At 36.5% G+C, this 19,436-nt stretch overlaps 3 protein-coding genes and 1 long non-coding RNA gene across 5 annotated transcripts; 2 read left to right on the forward strand and 2 right to left on the reverse strand.

The window, feature by feature from the left end:
- Positions 1–212: 212 nt before the first annotated feature.
- LOC122296512 (SUPPRESSOR OF GAMMA RESPONSE 1) lies at positions 213–5,117 on the forward strand. 2 transcript variants are annotated; one of them, XM_043106280.1, is made up of 6 exons: positions 213–495; positions 1,627–1,768; positions 3,124–3,310; positions 3,381–3,883; positions 4,265–4,663; positions 4,772–5,117. In XM_043106280.1, the coding sequence occupies exons 1-6, from the start codon at positions 488–490 to the stop codon at positions 4,826–4,828; spliced, it is 1,296 nt and encodes a 431-aa protein (XP_042962214.1). In that variant the 5' UTR covers positions 213–487; the 3' UTR covers positions 4,829–5,117. The 2 variants fall into 2 exon arrangements, with proteins under 2 accessions (XP_042962214.1, XP_042962213.1); XM_043106279.1 differs by lacking the exon at positions 213–495 and adding an exon at positions 744–802.
- A 394-nt stretch (positions 5,118–5,511) lies between these two features.
- Positions 5,512–11,367, forward strand: LOC122296451. The gene is made up of 2 exons (XR_006238528.1): positions 5,512–5,887; positions 10,234–11,367. It is a non-coding gene; the product is annotated as an uncharacterized LOC122296451 (long non-coding RNA).
- LOC122296450 (small polypeptide DEVIL 4-like) lies at positions 8,892–9,454 on the reverse strand. The gene has a single exon (XM_043106179.1). It carries the CDS (start codon positions 9,229–9,231, stop codon positions 9,091–9,093), a length of 141 nt encoding a protein of 46 aa, XP_042962113.1. The 5' UTR covers positions 9,232–9,454; the 3' UTR covers positions 8,892–9,090.
- Positions 11,368–12,475: 1,108 nt separating the features above from the next.
- LOC122296449 (serine/threonine-protein kinase STN7, chloroplastic) lies at positions 12,476–17,491 on the reverse strand. The gene is made up of 10 exons (XM_043106178.1): positions 16,961–17,491; positions 16,764–16,850; positions 16,283–16,405; positions 16,036–16,134; positions 15,145–15,313; positions 14,950–15,043; positions 13,865–13,958; positions 13,701–13,757; positions 12,952–13,365; positions 12,476–12,793 (listed from the first exon to the last, which is right to left on the reverse strand). Exons 1-10 carry the CDS (start codon positions 17,387–17,389, stop codon positions 12,632–12,634), a joined length of 1,728 nt encoding a protein of 575 aa, XP_042962112.1. The 5' UTR covers positions 17,390–17,491; the 3' UTR covers positions 12,476–12,631.
- Between the last annotated feature and the right edge of the window lie 1,945 nt (positions 17,492–19,436).

Consider the following 19,436-nt stretch of genomic DNA (forward strand, 5'->3'; position numbering starts at 1 on the left):
TTACTAAATTAAAAAATTAAAAAAAAATTCGGTGAATCCTCTAGGAAAGTAGAGTTTTTCATTCAATAAAGGTATACATGTTGACCTTAAATTTATTCAAAAAAAAAAGAGAGAGAGAAGTCTTCCCCGTACGATAGAGTTATACCCCACGACCACTCCGACCGGAAGTCGAAGTGGCGCACTCTCTCTTTTTATTTTTTATTTTTTAATTTATAACTATTATTTCCACCGTCTTCCTCATTATTCACTGTTGCTTTTTTAAAATAAAAATGGTTTCAATTCGAATTTCAAAATCCAGATTATTCTTTGTAGAAAACTTGGGATGATATAAATACGTATGTAACGAAAGTGGGAGGTGAGTTCCTCTCTATTTATATTTACAGAAGTTGTAGTTTTCATCGGCAGGAGGCGGAGAAGAGCGAAATCTATCGTCTTTGGATCTCTTTTAGTTGCTTGATTCATCACCACCACTCCACTCCGCACTCCAATGGCAGGGTATCTCTCTCTCTCTCTCTCTCTCTCTCTCTCACACACACACACACTCTGAACTCATAAATAAGTCTTAACAAGAGTGGCATTCAGTCTGCAAAGGTTGAATCTCATGCTCTTACTTCTTTTCTTGTCCGAGTTACCTAGTTTAACCTGTTATTCCTACAGGGGATGTTATATTTTGGCACTATTCAGGACATTTAAACTTTTCCTCTTGACGGTGGTTTTTGTTTCTAATATCAATTTGCTCGTAGTAGCTACAGATAGGAATGATGTTGTGTTTGGCACCAGGGACAAGTGCGATTTTTTATATGTGGGTATTTGATTTCAATCTATGCTATTTTCTCCTTCTTTTTTACCTTCCCATATGAATATATCTGCTGACTATCGGAAATCCTTTTTGGGGGTAAGTTTAGGGGCTACCGACTAGAGAAAAAATAAGAAAGTAAAAAAAATTGAAGGTTGGGAAAAAAATTTTTATAATCATTTGCGCCTGGATATTTCCATGTAACATACGTTATTGTTGTTGCCTATCTTTTCTTCATGATCATTCTAATTACCTTAGCATGGCACTTTTGTTTATTTTCGTATTTTTATTTACTTCTTACTGTCATGTCGCCTGTGTTCACAATGTTTGTGCTTTCAGAATTTTGTGTTATGCCCCTTATTTTTAGATGGATGGTTTGTTCTTCTGTGGATATCAAAAATTTTGATACCACTGCTTGTAGACACCGATACTTTTCATTGTAGATAAATATTGGTTTGCCTTTGTGAGGGCCTCAAGTTTTGCTAATGTGATCTTGAGGTGTTTTGTTATGGGGCATTTTTGGATCTACTTTGATATGCGTTTCTGAATGATTGGCAAATAGTTACAGTGATGATAACATGTGGACAGAAACCGGTAATGTTACAAAATGGCATTCTTTTTCATTGCTGTTATTTCTTCTTGATCTTTTCCTTTTGCCATCGATTATTTCTCTACTATTATCTTCATTGTGCTTTAAAAATAGACTTGAGGGATTGCTGATCTCACATTGATCTGGATTCAAAGACACTTTGAGTATTGTTTAGATTTTCTAGTTTTATGATTAGAAATAAGTCATGATTTTGTTTTACTAATTTGTGTTATGTATGAAGACCATCATGGTTGATGGACAGTAATAGAATTGCAACAAAAATCAAGAGTGCATCTGGAACTTGTCATCCTGAAAGAATTGCATGGAAGAGCAACCCTGCAAGAGCTTGTCCCAATTGCCAGTTTACAATTGACAACAGTGATGTATAATCTCTATTTTTTCTTGTGATGTAATGTTATCATCAGTTCTAATCGATAATTCCTAGAAGATGTTAGTTTTAGGAGTTAGTTCTTGGTAATTGCAGTTCATGTGGACGGGTCATATGATATTGATGCAGGCTGAAAGCGAGATCCTATTTATTTAGTTTTATTTTACAGTTTTGTTGAAAATATAACGATTTAATTGAATGCTGTGCCTACTGCTGTTTACAAGGATTGTTAACATTATTTCTTTTTCGACATTTTTTTTCCATGAGTCACGAGCTTGTTTTGCTTAATTCACCTACTCATATGTTAGAAACTAATTCCAATCTAATTATGCAGGCTGATTAGGATGCAGCAATATAATTGATAATGAAATATTGCTTGACGACTCCGAAGTTCCATAAAAGTTTTTAGGTCTAGTTGGTGAAAGTTTACAAATCAATTGAAATAATACTATGTAGTATTTGCCTGTTTTATTAACACTTCAGAAAATGACTAGAAAGAAAACTATAGGACTGATATGTAACGTATGAATTTGAAGTGCGTTTGCAGATTTGTTTTTAACATTTACCTTTTGCACATGAAACTACAGAAATTGCCAAATTGGGCAGATAACTATATACAGGGTAAGTATGTACTGTTTATCAATCTACAAACCATGCACAAGGTAGGTGTGGAGAACTAGTTTCACATTTGCTTTGCTTGTAATTTCTCATAGATTTGAGGTTGGTGCTTCTCCTGACATTCTCTTAATATTTCTAATGTGTCTAAGCGTTTCCCATTTGCTATTACATTATCTAACAAAACATGCATTTGAATTTAATGATTATTCATCCATGTCAATCAGCCATTTCTCTCCCATCTTCTCTCTATAAATGTTGTAATGGTCGGTTCCTGTATTGATCACTCATAATTTTGTCTTCATTAAGCTACTACATATATTAGTTTTCTTTTAATAACTAAATGATCCCCAAACATTGCGCAAGTCTACTACTAGTATACAGTGGATTATAAAGTGCATCCTTCTAGTATTATGCTCATAGCTTAAGTAACTTGGACCAACATCGACCTGACAATTATAGCAAATTGATAGAAGCTGCAAGATTTGTCCCGTGTATTTGCTGATATTGTAGTCTTTCCTTTTTTTCTTCCAAAAGTTTGGCTTAGTTGTTATGTGCCCATGGCATTCTCCTGCTGCTTTCATCTGAGAAATTTCTTGGTGTTGACTAGTCACTGTATGTTATTGTGAATACAACTTGATTGTCCCAACCTGAATTTCACTTGGTTCACATTATTTTCAACACTTTTCAATATAGGCAGGATTGTTGTTTAATTTGAATTCTGTTTGTTTTTAGGTTGTTCAAGAGTGGCCTGGGTTACCTAGAGGTGTGAAGTTTGATCCATCTGATCAAGAGATCATCTGGCACTTACTTGCAAAAGGTGGAGTCAGGGATGTAAAGCCCCATCCTTTTATTGATGAGTTTATCCCAACTGTTGAAGAAGATGATGGAATCTGTTATACCCACCCGCAGAATTTACCAGGTCAGTGGGTTGATTTTTGCTTGGTTTTCTATTTAATTATCTATAATTTTTTTTTTTTTAAATGTATTAGGTGTCAAGCTAGATGGAAGTGTATGTCATTTTTTTCATAGAGCGATCAAGGCCTACAATACGGGAACCCGAAAGCGTAGAAAGATTCATGGTGATGATATTGGTGATGTCCGCTGGCACAAGACCGGTAGAACCAAACCAGTGATCTTGGATGGGGTTCAAAGAGGGTGTAAGAAAATCATGGTTCTGTACATGAGCATGGTCAGAGGAGGTAAACCTGAGAAAACTAACTGGGTTATGCATCAATATCACTTGGGAACTGGTGAAGATGAAAAGGATGGGGAGTATGTTATCTCTAAAATATTTTATCAGCAACAGCAGCAAGTCAAGCAGGGTGATAAAACTGACCAAGATTTCCCTGAAAGCATTGAGTCAATGATTGGAAAAGTGGATCCTGTCACACCCAAGTCCATGACTCCTGACCCTCCTCGTGCTGAAAGGCGTTGTTCAGATTATGACATTGGGCTGGATGTTCCTGTTACTCGTGCGGTTCCTGATGCCCAGGTAGAACACCCCACTTTCACTCTCTCCCTCTCCTAGCAGCATGGAACTTACATTTGCTTTTTGTTATGATTCATGAAAATATGCTGCTTCATGTTTTCCGCAATTGCGTCAGAGTTGTTTGTGTTCTATCAGTGGATACCAATCTTAGTTATACTTTGGGCCCTATACGTGCAATTAAAAAAAAGATTCTTTCTGGAAGAATTGAGATAATGCACCGATTGATCACAACCAAACTTATAGTATAAATCTGTTGATGAAAATATTTACCTTTTGCCTTTTAACACAAATGCCTATGTAAAACAAGGTACTGATGTTTACTTGGTTTCCCATCTTTAATTTTTTTTTGAAGCATTTACTTATAAAAAAAATATTTCATTGAAGCATGCTGAGACTGTTTGCATAGAAAATGAGGTTCAACCAGAACATGAAAAGCCTGATTATGATGATCAACACAAGGTAGAAAATCATGCTGATGAAGTGGTGGATAATAATGATGTTTATGCTGAGGAAGATCCAAAATGGTGGGACAGTGAGTCGCAGAATCTTTTGGATTCTCAACAACTTGTGGAAGGGCTGTCTCTTTGTGATGATCTACTTCAGAGCCAGTCTCCAAATAGGGATGGAAATTGGAATGATGGAGCAGGGAAGAGCAAGCCCCGTCTAGCTGATTATGCTCAATTAGGACCGGAGGATTTAAAGAAGGATCTAGAGGAGTGCCAAAATCTTGCCCTCGCAAACATAGAACTTGATACACCTCCAGAATTTCGACTGAGCCAGCTTGTATGTTGTCTCCACTGCCATCTCGTTTGCTTTCTGTTGAAATAGTCAAATTATGATGTTTGGTTGCTCATAATTTGATGTCAATGCTTTTTTCAAATGGTTTTGTAGGAATTTGGATCGCAAGAAAGTTTTCTAGCTTGGGGTGGGAGCAGGGTGATTGACTGAATATGCTTTGGGCATTTTTGATCTTACTGTAATTTTGTGGCGACTTTTTGTTAACACTCCACCTTAAACATGTTTTTGACGGAAGTATAATTCCTTGCTGTAGAAGTTGGAGTGTATATCTTTTTCGTGGGCGAAGTATGGTTTTTGGTTGGATAAATGGCGTTGTAATTCATGGGGCCGAAGTTTCTGTCATATAACCCACGCTGTAATTACACCGGTGTTTGAGAAAGGATCAATGTATGGTATGCTTGTTCTGTTTAAACGGTATAAAAGTTGCAGTGGTTCTATCTGGATTCCTTTTATTCTCAAATTTAGCTCCAAGGCTTGATTATAATAGTTTTCATAATATAGCTTTTTCTAGCGTTTTGAATCTATGGTTGCAAGACTACCGTTTTGCTCTAGTAATACATAATGTTTCAGTACAGATCAAAATTACGGTTTGATTACTCAGGGACCATATGCGGTAATACGTAAGTGTCAGCTCTACTTGCACGAGAATTGATGGTTATGTCATATTATAACTCATTTTGTTTTGGGAGGGATGAATTGGAGTTAGGAAAGGATTTTAGGTCTTCGGTGCAGCCCACCAGAATGTTAGATGTCTATTTTCGGGCCTAGACTCCTAAGCTTGCTTGACATATATTTTTGTCCAACTTCGGCTGACTATTTCCTCTTTCTTGGGCTCAATATATTTCTCTAGTCTGTGGACCACCTTGGAGCGTGTTGACTCTGACAGTAAAGTAAACATTAGCATGCATGAGTCAATGAGCAGCACAGCTTGGATTTCGGATATTTGAAACAGTACTATCTATAGACATACGAGGCAGGGCAGGGCAGGCCACACGAGCTGGTGTTGACAATGACTTGAGAGGGCAACATAGCTCGCCAGATTATCAGTCTATCAGAGGTTGTGGGTGCTGTGCTTTGTGTATTGTTCATGGGCAGCATGATTGCCTGTGGGGAACCAAGATGAAGACCCGTCCTTGGTAACCAGAAAATCGGGCCCTTCTTGGCAGCCTGGCAGCATGTTGCAGGAGAGTGCCCTTGCTGCTTTGCTAGGTAAGTATAGGCACTGTAGGGTACCCTTTTAGTTGTATAAGCCATAAAAGTCCTGGTTCAAGTTCTTTGTCCCATGGCAACAGCACCATAGCCAGGGCCATGGTATGCTCTAAAAGCGTCGAGTAGTAATGCCATGGTCTTTCTAAGGATGCCATGATGCAACTAAAGAACAGACAAAAGAACCTCAACACCCTGGCCAGTTTGGCTCTAACTAAAATGCGATTGAATTCAGGCACAAACAATGAATCTAATCATAATTTACTGAACTCAGCAAATATCTTCTCACTCTTTTGTTGTGAATGACATTCTGATTCTTCGACTTTTTCTTTTTCGAAGTTTATGCCGATACCATACTAATGTTTTGGTTTGAAGTTTCAGAACAGTAATACCAATGATTATAGTTATCTTATCTGAACTCTTCACTTTTTCTCTATCAACATATGATAACACATGTCCTGTTCTTGGGGGTTTGAAACACCACCAATCCTACAAGAACATTAGAACAATATCTATCTTATCCTATCTATTAAAATTACATACTTATAAATCATCCTCCCATTCATTAGGAGATGTGTAAACCAATTCTGCTATTAAAAAAATAAACTTAAACAACATTAAATTAACCTCAAATGGCCAAACCAACAGCATGGTCTATGAGAATTATGTTAAAAAAAAATGAAATGATAAGCCTTAAGTAATATTTTAAGTGAAGAAGAAGTTCTTATGGTCGCCCATGCATGTTGTTTTTTTTTTTTTTTTTTTGATGAAGCCCATGCATGTTGTTGTGTTTGAAAAAAGTAGTGACTTTACATTGAGTTATCCCAATCAATATTCAACAGTGAGGTGGATGGGGTTAGGGAAGGAGAAGAAAGCATTCATGCTGTACATTATTGGAGGACAGAGGGGTGTGTCAGGTGGGGGCCCAAATGTTTGGACTGATATTGAATCTGACCGATGTGGTGGGGTTGTGGATTAGGAGGCGCACGTGGGCATGATAAGGCTGCCTTTTTGACCATTCACCTCCGTTTCTGTTTTCCACTTTTCCATCATTTCTAATCTAAATTAAGCTTAAGGAAACGCTACAGATATTGACTAGTTATCAGACCATGTTATCAATAAATATAAAAATATCAACTTGTACTGTGTACTAAATGACTGAACCGAAGGCAGATACAAACTATCTGAGATTTCTGTACACTCCTTTAGAAGAGAGAATCATTGATGAAACGTGTGATCACACGCTGAGAGAGGACCCCCATTAAGAGATTGCCACAATTTTGGCACGTCTGAAGCCACCTACCGCACCTCTGCGTTTCAGTTTTGTACTAGCAGAGTAATTGAGCAGAGCTGCTGCAACTTTTTCACCCACAATCAAAAGTACGTGCCATTTCCACCGCCCTCTTCCCCATGGATTTCTCATCTGTGCATGCCGAAAGAGCAGGAACAAAACAAAGGGGAATAGTTTTGCATGTAGGCCCATCTCGACCGTACAGGTGGCGCACATGAATGTGGGTCCGGTAGACAATAATTCAACCGCCCCACAAATTGAGTTTTGACCACTAAGGTTAACTAGTTGTCCCTCTCAACCAAAGGTGCGTGTTTAGATAAGTACTCCTTTTTTTTTTTTTTTTAAATAATAAATTAATAATCGCCTTAAAACTGGAAGACAGTGCCTAGCTAGCGTTAAATAATGATATGAAAATGAGTTAATGTTGTCTGGTTGAAGACAAGAAGGTCGAAGATAAGCTTATGATAGTGATTGGCCAACGGTCTGTCTCTAATTGGACGAGGTTTGTGTTTCTTGCAAACTTCTTCTTGGTAGCTTGGAGAAATGAAAAAGAAGTTGAAAGAGCTATATATATACACACACATAGGATGGTCAGTGGTCACTTTTAGATGGAATTTTGTCATTAAGTATACTTAGAATACAACTTCAAAGTACTCTAACTATAATACTTTTCCTTTGTCTAAGCGTTTTTTGGACCATTCTTTCTAACAGTACCAGAGAAAGGCAAACAAACAGTTTGATTTTACATTTGAGCAGTTTGAATTGTACAATTATCACACCTAGACCTCACTTCAAATGATTAATGGGCCTACATCACTTATCAAATCATAAATGGTTGTGACCCTCGAACAGAAAATTTGCGTTTTTCTTTTGGTGTGTGTGTGTGTGATTTTATGCAGTTCATTTTACTTCTTAGCTTTGAAGAGAGAATTGAGATATTCATTGGCATTAGTAAAGGTTAATGCACTGCATTTTTAGTGTAAAAACTTCTTAACAAGACACCGGCAGAAAATACCTTATCTCCACACGCAGTAGTATAGTTCTCAAGCCCTAGAAATAAAGAACAACAGCTTTCAATTAGATAAGTATTGTCCCCCCAACAAAACCTTCACTAACACGGAGGCTAGTTTCTCTGTTTCTGTCAGTCCTGGTGACTGATAAAATCATTCTATGATTGTGAGTTCAGTTGGTAATACTTTTCACTAAACTCCTTTTGCGAATCTGAACAATTCTTAGAAGATTCAAACAAATTATAAAAGTGTGGGATAAAGAGAAAAAAGAGAACTCCAAGAATAAGTTGCCTTGAGCTTTGGATTTAGGGATCCTATGATGGCTTAGTGGTCAAATCTTACAATGATTGGCATGACATAGGCAGTCTAAATGAAACTAAAAAGATGAAAAACTTTTCAAGAGCAAAACTTTCAAGTTTAAGGCCCTGGTCATTAAGAAAAATAAGTTTGCTTTGATCTTTGAGGGAAGCATTAAGGATCCTACCATGTCTTGGACTCTTAGTGGTCAAATATTGCATAAAAGTGGCACGGTCTAGGCATAATCCCAGTCGAAATGAAACAATAAGAACTCTTCAAGAGCAGAACTACCAAATTTGAGGCCATATTCCTATTGATCATGTGAGCGCATTGTTAATCTGCCATACTAAATATAGGGGAAAGCACATAACAAGAAGGGTGAAAAGAATAAAGAACATCACAAACTATATTGCTTGAAATATAATATCTAAGCTTCTTTCATGTTATCTGATATACATCTAGCACTTGAGGCCAAACTGATACAAAATTTGCTGAACTTCCCCATAATATCCGCCGCTGCTATTTACACTCCACCATAGAAGAAAATAAGGAAAAAGAAGAAGAAGAAAGAAAATTCGTCAGCTTTATGGCCCTTCCGACTGGGGACTTCAATCATGCCAACAAAGGAGCATAACTACACATCTCCTGATTATGTATAGCTTAGCCCTCTGCTCTCTGAGGACCCCTCCAAGTCCTCTAGTAGATAGCCTTCTCTTGGATCCTCCAATGGTCGCACTGCTCATCTTCATCTCTTAGATTTTTCTGTCTCTCTTTGAACGCAGAGGAGTTCTTTCTTCCTTTTTGTTTTGAGAGTGAGCAACAACTTTTCTGTGTGTTGGTCTCAAAGTGCAGGAAGGTGTTCTTATATAGGGTGGAGGAGGTGGTCTTGGCTCATGTTGGTCGAGTAAAGAGCCAACGATGGGGCATGAAAGGGCGTGCAGTGCCCCCAAACCCACTAGACAATGCCAAATGGGCCCCAACCCCACTTGAGAATCCATACCCCAACACCAAGGAAAATACAAAACAATCCCAACCCCCCCTTCTCTCTCTCTCTCTCTCTCTCTCTCTCTCTCTCTTTGCTATGTCACAGTATCACACTCCACATCCTAATTTTTTTTTCCTTCATATCCTAGTTAGTGTAGGCATTACCCATCAGCAAAATGGGTCGGCCATTTTGGTTCTACAAGGCACCGAATTTCTGTAGTCTATTAGCTGCCTTCAATATCTGCATTATGTTTTGTTGTTCTTGATACAGGAAAAAACCTTACCCTTTTTTAGTGCTTCTCTTTGTTGATTTATCTTTATTTTATTTTGTTGGATCCACCTAAAACGGCAGTATGATGCATGCGTGGCTCAGTTGAATCCAACATAAGAATGATGTTAACCGTTTCCAGAAAAGTTTAAAAACTAATATGAGGTCAAAGAAGTAGGCTTTTGACAAGGTTTCTACTACAAAATGTCGTTTAAGTGGTTTTAGGATAATATTGTTTTGGAACCATATTCCGGATATGATAGCATATTCGAAGTGTTTACATAAGAATTATGGTTGTGGTGCGATTGACGTCTTAGAAACAAGTGTTATATTTAGATATTTTGGCTGCGCACACATCATGCCAATGAAAAAGCTTGAATTCTTCATTAATAATTTTGAGCTTCATCCAATTATTCATTAGATATCTATGAGTAGAACTTGTAGCTTTTTACCGAAGTTGCATTTTCATGGTTCCTTCTGAGATTTTTGTTTTTGATAGGTATGGTTCCTTCTGAGATTGGGAAGCTCTCTTATAGTTATATCAAGCAGAATTAAGCGTGGTAAGTATACCTGTACGTTTGAATGCTTGCGTTTAAATCGGGCTGCACTGAAGTTTGCAGGCAAGCAATGTTTAACTTTTGTGTCTTTCTCTCCGACTTGTATTCCAGGGCCTTGGGGTTAACAATATGGTAAAATCTGACCAAACCAGTAACACTAATTTTTAAAACAAGAAGTTAGCTTCGCAGATCTATTACTATATACTGTTAAATCCAACTTAACTAATATCCAAGCAAACACCCACTTGCTTTGTCTCGTGTTCCACCCGTTTACTGATCAGGACACAAACTTCCATTAATCCTTGTTCTGATTGGGAAAAAAGAAGAAGTTGTGTTTTCTATGCTCTCTTTGAACGGTTTTAAGCTGTCAAATAGAATTAGGCGCACCCAGTGTTTGCTCTTCCATCCTTTTTTAAAGAGTAGACAAGATTTTAAGATGCTATATGTAGTGTTCGTTAACTTAATTACACATACACATGATCTTAGTTGTCTTGTAGATTCTGAATTATAGGATATATTGCTTTCTAAGATTGATTTCATCTTTCAAGTCCCTGAGTTTATTAGATCATGATATGCTTTAGTCTGTCCGAATTTGAGTCCATTATGATTAAGTTGACTAAATGATCGAACCACACACTCAAGTATACGAACACAATTTCCATAAACTGGTGTAATTTTCTTTGGTTAAGGGGCATAAGCATGCCAGGCTACTGCATCTGCACGAAACCCTTTTTGTTTTTTATTTTTACAGAATGCAGACAATAATATATGTGTAATAGAGTGCGAGACACCCTAAGCTTTGGGAACTCAACTAGATTAGAGACAAAGGGTGATAAAGTTAATCTAAGAAATGCCCCTTTGATGAACGTGTGTCCCCAGGTTTAGTTTGGAGTGTCTAATGCTGGGTTTATTGTACTGTTTATACTTTTGAAAAATGGTCTGGTTGTACTGGACAAGGAGGTCAGAGTTGCACGTGAAGGTCTCGTGGTTTACAATGCCATTGCCTGTGAGAGACTCAATGCATACAAATTGTTATTTTTATGTCATCAGGAAGCTTTGAATCAATTAGTTTATTAACTTCTCCACCATGCTTGCTGTTGGCTTTTGTTTACCAAGGAACTTCGTTTCCCACATGCTGTGCTTATTCATGCTGCTTCCACCACTTCCTCCTCACGTAGTAGCTTTGCCTCTTTGACAACTTTTGCTGACCAGGAATCTTATATAATCCGCAACGCGTCGATCATACATAGGATTATGAGCAGATTAATTACAGCCTCATCACTGTACTAATGAACATATATTAGTAACAGCTAACCTTTGCTTAACAGGAATCTTCTTGTATAAACCGCAACATGGATGATGAGTTAATTACAGCTTCATCAGTGCACGAACAATTTGTTAATTAGCACGCGCGCGCGCACATATATATGATTGTATCTGCTCGTTGACCATATAACTAGCACTTATCCAAACAGAAAGAGGTTAAAAAAAAAAGAAGACTATATAGCCAGCAATGGCATTGCTGGTTATGACTTACGAGATTATAAAAGATTTTCGTATCTAAATCGAAACTCAATTGCCTTTCTGATATTTTGCCATCCAAGTTGCACCGTCTTTTTTTTTTTTTTTTGGAAGAAATTTTTAATTGTTATCAACTTCTGAACGATTTTTGACATGCATTATGATCGATCCTCATGTTCTGGCGATGATGATTCCCTGATCTTTAGTTGCAGGTTGTATGAAGAAAAATGAAATGAAATTGACATGTTCATTCCAAGATTAGAAGTAGTCACAACTGAACGTGTTAGGAAATGTCGGAATTTGCTCATCAGAATGTTAAAAAAAGGCCTAATGTCAATATTAAAATAATGCCACTTCTCAATGATGAAGACAGCCTCTATTCTCCTTCAAATGTATAATCAAGGACACTTTCCTGTTTTTGAATGCAAAGAGTATGATTCAATTCTTGGGAGAAAAAATAAAGCTTCCAAATATGAAATTGAAAAGTTTAAGTTATTCTCCAAAGCCGGCCACTGGAACCTCAAGGCATGTGGCACAAGTTTCGTGTCAATTTTTTTCTCGACTAATGTAAAAGACAAGCATGCTTGATGCTTCTTTGCTATTTCAGTACTGCATTGAATGACGTTCAGCAGAATTATGATCCATGGAGCAGGTGAATAGATGTGAGTTCAAAAGATTCCAGACATGTTTTCATTAGATTCCATTTAATTTCTTTCATTGTAAAATATCGCTCTATTCCACAAGATATTCGGTACGGATGTACAAAAGAAGGAAAAAATACTATATATATATATATATATTTTTTTTTTTTTGCAGACTTCATTCCTCCCTGGGGATCCATCTGCTCCACCACAGGCTCTTCCTACGTTGGTTAAGCTCATCCATGCTCTCATTCAATGTTCTAATAATCTTCCTCTGGAGTCGAAGAACTGATGCAAGAGCATTCCTTTGTGGACTTGCCTTCTTCCTGGGCTCAATGTTCTGCATAATAGAATAATGTTAGCTTTATACCGCATATCTTAATTATGTCTTGAAAAGTGTTGGCAAGTGTAATATATTTTTTGAGTTTTCTGTAAAATGAGTGCGCAGTGGATGATAATGTGTGTAAATTCTACTAGCAATATAATTTCAGTACAGACTTTGAGCTCTTGAAGCTGAGCTTCTGTGAAGCCACCATCCCGCTTCGTCCCTGATTTTGCCATGAGCCCGATTACCCACTTGGCAGCTTCCCCGTAGTCTTGTTGTGTTGTACGAAAGAATTGCAATCTCAGCTTCTGCATGAACGACAAAGCCAATAGCCCTTCCCTATCAAAGTAGGGATGAGCTAAAGCAGCTTTTGCACTGGTTCTTTGTCGTGCTTTGTATCTGACCATTGAAGTCACAAGTTCCCATCCTATACCATCATCTAAATCCAACAACTCGAATCCCCTTCGTAGTTCAGAGTTAGCACGGGGCTCTACACTTTTTCTCCATCCAACCAAATCATAGTCACATCTCTTTAACTGGCGATTGAATTGTATGAGGCCGCTATCAGAGCGCAATGCTGGGAATGCCTACAAGATGAAAACTGTTAAAGAACAGACAGCTAAAAATCTCTTCATGATGATATTTGTAGATGAAATTAGTCACATTGTCATTGTTGTCGTTGATAGATGCCATAGATGGATATCTGACTTTGAAAAATATTGAACAAGCATTCTGCTACCTTTAGATGTGTAAGGTGAAGGCAACCTTAAAACACTCTCTATGGCCTGTTATTCACGAGTGTCACAAGCCACAATTAGGCAAGGCCCTGCTGCTCTTTTTCACAAACCATTTATTATTCATCATGGGCCACTATTATGTATCAAGTCAAATCCGGGAATATTCAGCAGTATTTTTTACTCACCATTTGGAGGAATATCAGACCAGCACTGTAGATATCGAATCTATCAGGCAAATTCATCTGTTCAAGGACATATAATCAGAACCAATAAAGACAGCTCAATTCTCTCAGAAAGAAAGCCAGTAAAATGACAGATTACTTTGGAGACGTTGAGAGTTAGTATGCACCTGCCATAGGACTGGGGAAAGTGCAGTTGCCACTGGAGCTGAAGGTGCAGATGGAGTTTGTGTGCTCATGATGTATTGCTCCGGCGCAGCATATCTGAAAATGAAAGAGCCAAAAAACTTTGTCGCTAACTTAATAAAAAGACACCAAAGTAAACATTCTAAATAATTCTGGACTGAGTTTTTAAGTTTTTCAAGCATGTCACAACCTAATTGACAGCAAGTATAGGCAGAGCAAAAGTCCTAATTTCGTTTTGTTTCCTCATAAACAATAAAAGATGAGAAAAGTAACCGATATTTTTCACTTGATTTTCAAGCTGCTCAACTCTAACAACATCTAATAATTTTCAGACCAGTCGTCCGGCCCTCACTGGCCAACCGAATTGGAAATATTTTATCCCCATACTATCAGGGAATTTGGACATCCATTCGTATATAATAAGCCATTATTGCCAATTTATCTTTCCCATAGGGCTTGAAATAATTTGATCACGTTTTAAAAAGCAATTAACTGAGTCAATCAGTTTATCTTCATCCCTCTCTGATAATATACGGGAATTTCAATTTAATATGTTACCTGTTTCCTGTATTTCTTTGAATACTTATTAGAAATATTTGCAAAGTGCAATATACAACAAAAAATGACCCCCTTTCATGGTATGCCCCTCCTCCCTCCACCCCAAATCTCAAAAATATCGGGGAAAAAAAGATTAAATAAATAAAACTGCATTTTAATTAATAGGCACCTTCGTTTTGGTTGAACAAGTTAACAAACTCAATTTTAGAAAATTAAACACAATAAGTCTGTCTAATAGTCCAGTAGTCCATGACCTTTGAGTCAATATAAGGTTGTTTTCACCTTGTAAAGTTCTTACCTCCTATGAAAATGTCAATTAAATGTAAATTGCTACAAATCAATACCAGTTCCTTTGTGAAATGATGTGCATGTTTCTGTCCTTGGGCTTAACGCATTCCACTCACAGAATCAACCGCACTATCAATAACCAACTTCTAGTGTAAAGTTCATGGAAAGTTCTTGGTAGATAAAACAAGTAACATGTGTAGCTTATTGACAGAAACAAAGATACCTTGGATCTAGAAGAAACTCCTTTGGAATATAATTGATGCCCACTCGCAAATCAGCTGCAGCTCCCAGATCAATTATTTTGAATGTACGAGAACCTATTAAAGTTTTAATGTTAACATCCAAATTGAACATGTTATCTCTGAAATTTTTCCAACCTTTTACTGACTAATTGCAAAATAATGCACGCAACTATTACCTTCAGAAAAAATAACATTCTGTGGCTTAATATCCCTATGCACAATCCCAGTTGAATGAAGTCCATCCAATGCAAATAAGAGCTGTCTCATGATTGTTTGTATGATTCTATTCTCCCTTTCTATACCCTTACGCATGTCCTGGACCTCTCCAAGAATCATAGTTTCTACCTGACATTTTTATGTAACCATCACAAACACGGGAATTGGAAAGCTAAAATGGACAGAAACAATCTACAAGAATTTCTGAAGTTAAACTCAGAAGCTACTTAATCTTAGTCACATTAAGCATTAAATAAAAGCTTCCAGGAATTGATATGTAAGAACACATATATATATGGACCATCAAACCATCGAGTTATGGAAACGAAAGAATATTTGTAAGTGTTTGTTGCTCACTGATTGCAGACTTAAATTGATGTTCTAGTATATTCCTGATGGGGGACGGTTAGTTCTAATCTTTTGCTAAGTTATGATATGTATATGTAAACTCCAGATTTTTATATTTTATACTCTTTCATTGTTTTTAGGCTTTCCCGGTTGAATCAAAGCATATAAGTTAGGATAATATTTTCACTTTGAAACCAAGTTTTGCAGAGCCTTTACACTGGTCTCCCGTGTACTGGTCTCTCGCATGCAAAATGGAACTTTCTAAAGCCTTATCAATAAAAAGTTCCTAATGGGTTCAAGGAGTCTCTTGAAGATTTAAGGGTTTAAATCTAGCTAGAATAGGATCTAGCTTTTTCACATTTTCTGTTCTGCATAAAATCTTTTAACAGGTGACATAAATACCCCAGGCATTTGGCTTTGTCTGATGAGAAAGTAAATTCTCGAACTTAGCACAGTGGGTGTAATATACAAATATGAAATGGCTGATGAGAGAAAGTACCAACATTATAGGGGAACTCTTTACTTTGCATCAAATCTGAAAGTGTGGCCTCCCCTTCAAACCGCCATATAAGCCAATACTCACCTCCTTTTTTTGAAGAATTCTGGAACAATTTCATGACAACAGCAATAACAAGATTAAACAAAAACAGCTTCTGCAGTATTGAGGTTCGAAAGTATATCTTTTATTTTATAAAGATAATGATACCCTTAATTCATATGGTGGTAGTAGTAGTCATAATAGAACAACACCTCAAGAAAGCCGTATACAAAATCAGCACAGCTATTTGCGCAAGCTCTTCGAACACGCTCATTCATCCAAATTTCCACTGCACCATATTCGGTAGCTTTTTTCAAGACCAAGTCACCTTCCTTCTGCTTAGGGGAAAAAAAAAGTCATCTTCCTTAAATTGACAAATAAAAGCCATTAATATACATTCAGCATTCAATTCCATGAAATTTCAAGTTCAAGTTCAAGTGTCCCCTCATAAGAGAATGCCAAACACATTAATGTCTTATTGTTGATAAAGCAAAGAAGTTGACACAACTATCTGATAAGATCATAATTACACACTCAAATCATGATTCACACTATGTGATTAATAACAGCGGAATTCAATTATTTTGGACTTGAATTTATCTGTGTGGTAAAACAAATAGAAGGGCAAGTTAAAAAAAATAAAAAAAAGGATAAAAAATAAGTTTTGACAGAGGATTACATCAAACACAATACCTTGGATGAGGGCTTCTCGGCCAATGAAGCTCTATAAACCACTCCAAAGGCACCCTCCCCCAACTTCTTCCCCAAAACAAAATCATCCTGTCACACAAAACCAAAACCAAAACCAAAACCAAATAACTAAGCACATGTCATACAATTGGCCGAATTCTGATCCAACAAAACCAACTAAAGCTAAAATTGGCAGATACCTTCCGGTAAGTAGGTCTGAGAAACCTCTCAACAAAAGCAAGAACAAACATGTCAAAGAAACCAGGGGCGACACCAGGAGTGGCCCAGAGGTAAGACAGAGTGCCCAGGGCCAAAATCGCACCGGGGATCGTAACCGTCAAGCCATTCGACTTAGGAAGAGTGCTTCTGTAAATTATATCACCGCACTCCATGACAGTGCACGGCAGACCCACTCCCACGGCCAAAAAGAGGTCACGAACGGCATCGACGATCAGCTCTCCTTGTGACGCAGATACAAGGAACTGTTTGCGGTTTGAAACGGTGATTCTTGCACTTGGTTTGACTCTGAGTTTTTTACCGAGAAATAGGGATGTTGGTTTTGTACAACTGTGAAGGTGGAGCTTACTCACTCCTATACCCACTCCCACTCCTGCTGCAAGAGTGGCCATGAACGTACGGACGAGGGCTTAGATTTTGTGGGAAAGAGGTAAGAGTCGAAGATCCTATTATCTCACATTGAGATTGCATCGAAGGTAGACCACTAGTCTGACATACAGCGACAGTTATTTCAGGTATTTTTTTCTTTTTTAATCTTTTTTCTGTGGAGGGAAAGGGTTTGATTGGATTGATGAGGCGTGGTGACCACAAATGACACGTTGATATTAGCATGTTGGGCCGGGCTTTGGGATTTTGCAATCAGCTTTGCTATTTATAAACCATACACATCACATATTACACAATTTTTTTTTATTTTTTTAAAAATTTTTAAATTTTTTTAGTTTTATTTTTTTAAAATAATTGAATTCGTCAATTCATCATCCATGTACTATACATTTTATAAGAAAAAAGATTAAAAAAAATAACAAAATAAATAATGTGATATATGAGATTTATGAATAGAATTTTTCTTTCGCAATATCTAGTCATGTTAGGTTGTGTGCGATGTGTGTTCTAAATGTAAGTTTGAGGTAATGCGGATCCATTCAGAATTTCTCCCTATTTATATGTCCTCTTATGATGCATATCAATGTCTTTTTTTTATGAATTTGTTTATGTATAAATAAAGTTACATATTAATCTGCATATTAATACTGATTCATTTATATTTAAAATGTAAATTGGTACTGTTTTTAATAAAATTTAATTTTTAGCTAATCATATTAGATTAATGTATATATTAATGCGCAGTTGTACTTGCAATTATAATTTTCTTTTTTATTTGTTGGCCTACATTTGGTTGGACGACTTGGTACTTACTAGGTTAGCTTCCATAGTATGACAAAAATTAATAAAATGTTAAAAAAATTATTAAAAATTAAAGCGCAGTTTTTATATGATTCAACACTATAGCTTAACTCTACAAAATTTGAGAGAAAATTTTGAGTGGAGATGGATAAAACAGAAGTTCTAAACTTTTATTTTTTTATTTTTTATTTAATTTTTATCTTAACTTATCTTATTTCAATTCACTATCTGAACTTACCGTATTAATCAATTTATAGCCATGCAGATAATACACGGTAGCCTTTTAAATATTTACAATTTATTAGATGATGTGGCATATAATATTATGCACGCCACATCATCCAAGTTGGATGGCTGTTGAACGGTAGTTGCCAAGCAACTAAGAATTGAATTGAGATTATGTATGATGCAAAACTTAAATCTCTCTAATCGGGTCATGTGGGAATTCAAGATGTATGTACATGATACATACATATATATATATATACACTTTGTAAATGATATCATCGATCATAAAATAACACATGGTGCAGTCCGAAATCATGGCATGAGATCGTGCCACCATATCTCCTCATTGAAAATCGAAGGATTGACTTTGCAGACCAGAGCATTCTATATATATATATATATATATATATATATATATATATATATATATATATTGCATGTTCTTTGAATATATGGCCATGCAATCACGCAGAAATGATCTCTATGGACTCGAAAAGGAGTTGTTATAATTTGATGTCTCGGTGGATGCACAAGGATTAATGTTCCCCTAAGAAATTTGTCTTTGGGAATATTAATTGCATTAATAGTAAATTTGTAATAAATTAATAGCAATAATAATATTATTAGAGGCGGCTTCTAACCGGCCAGCACTATACAAACTTAATCATGCCTCATTTTTTAGCTTAGTTGTGATGACCCGCTTTTACGTGTATTTTCACTGAAGGGTTGTTTTTAATTTAATTAATATATTGGTTTATTTATTTTAAATTATTGTGTTTTAAATTGGTTTTTAATTTAATTTAATTTATTTGAGGTTGTGTTTTGTTTCTTTAAGTTGTTTTGTGGTTTTAATCTTTTGGCGGTTTGTTTCGTTTTCCCGGAGTGAGGACTGGACCTCATCTCTTTTCTCATCTTTTTTCCTTTTTCTCTTTTTTCTTTTTCTTTTTCCCTTCTTTTCCTTTTTTCCTTCTTTTTCTTTTTTTTTTTTTTCTCTTTTTTCTTTTCCCTCTTCTCTCTCCCCGA

The sequence above is a fragment of the Carya illinoinensis genome, chromosome 15 (genome assembly GCF_018687715.1).
Source record: "Carya illinoinensis cultivar Pawnee chromosome 15, C.illinoinensisPawnee_v1, whole genome shotgun sequence".
NCBI lineage: Eukaryota > Viridiplantae > Streptophyta > Magnoliopsida > Fagales > Juglandaceae > Carya > Carya illinoinensis.

Coding starts and splice junctions, on each gene's coding strand:
- LOC122296512 (XM_043106279.1), top strand. CDS start 759: ATGATGTTGTGTTTGGCACCAGGGACAAGTGCGATTTTTTATAT. Junction 803..1,626: donor ACAAGTGCGATTTTTTATAT/GTGGGTATTTGA, acceptor TTATGTATGAAG/ACCATCATGGTTGATGGACA. Junction 3,884..4,264: donor GTGCGGTTCCTGATGCCCAG/GTAGAACACCCC, acceptor ATTTCATTGAAG/CATGCTGAGACTGTTTGCAT.
- LOC122296450 (XM_043106179.1), bottom strand. CDS start 9,231: ATGAAGATGAGCAGTGCGACCATTGGAGGATCCAAGAGAAGGCTATCT.
- LOC122296449 (XM_043106178.1), bottom strand. CDS start 17,389: ATGGCCACTCTTGCAGCAGGAGTGGGAGTGGGTATAGGAGTGAGTAAG. Junction 16,135..16,282: donor TTGTATACGGCTTTCTTGAG/GTGTTGTTCTAT, acceptor AAATTGTTCCAG/AATTCTTCAAAAAAAGGAGG. Junction 13,758..13,864: donor TTTCCCCAGTCCTATGGCAG/GTGCATACTAAC, acceptor GTCCTTGAACAG/ATGAATTTGCCTGATAGATT.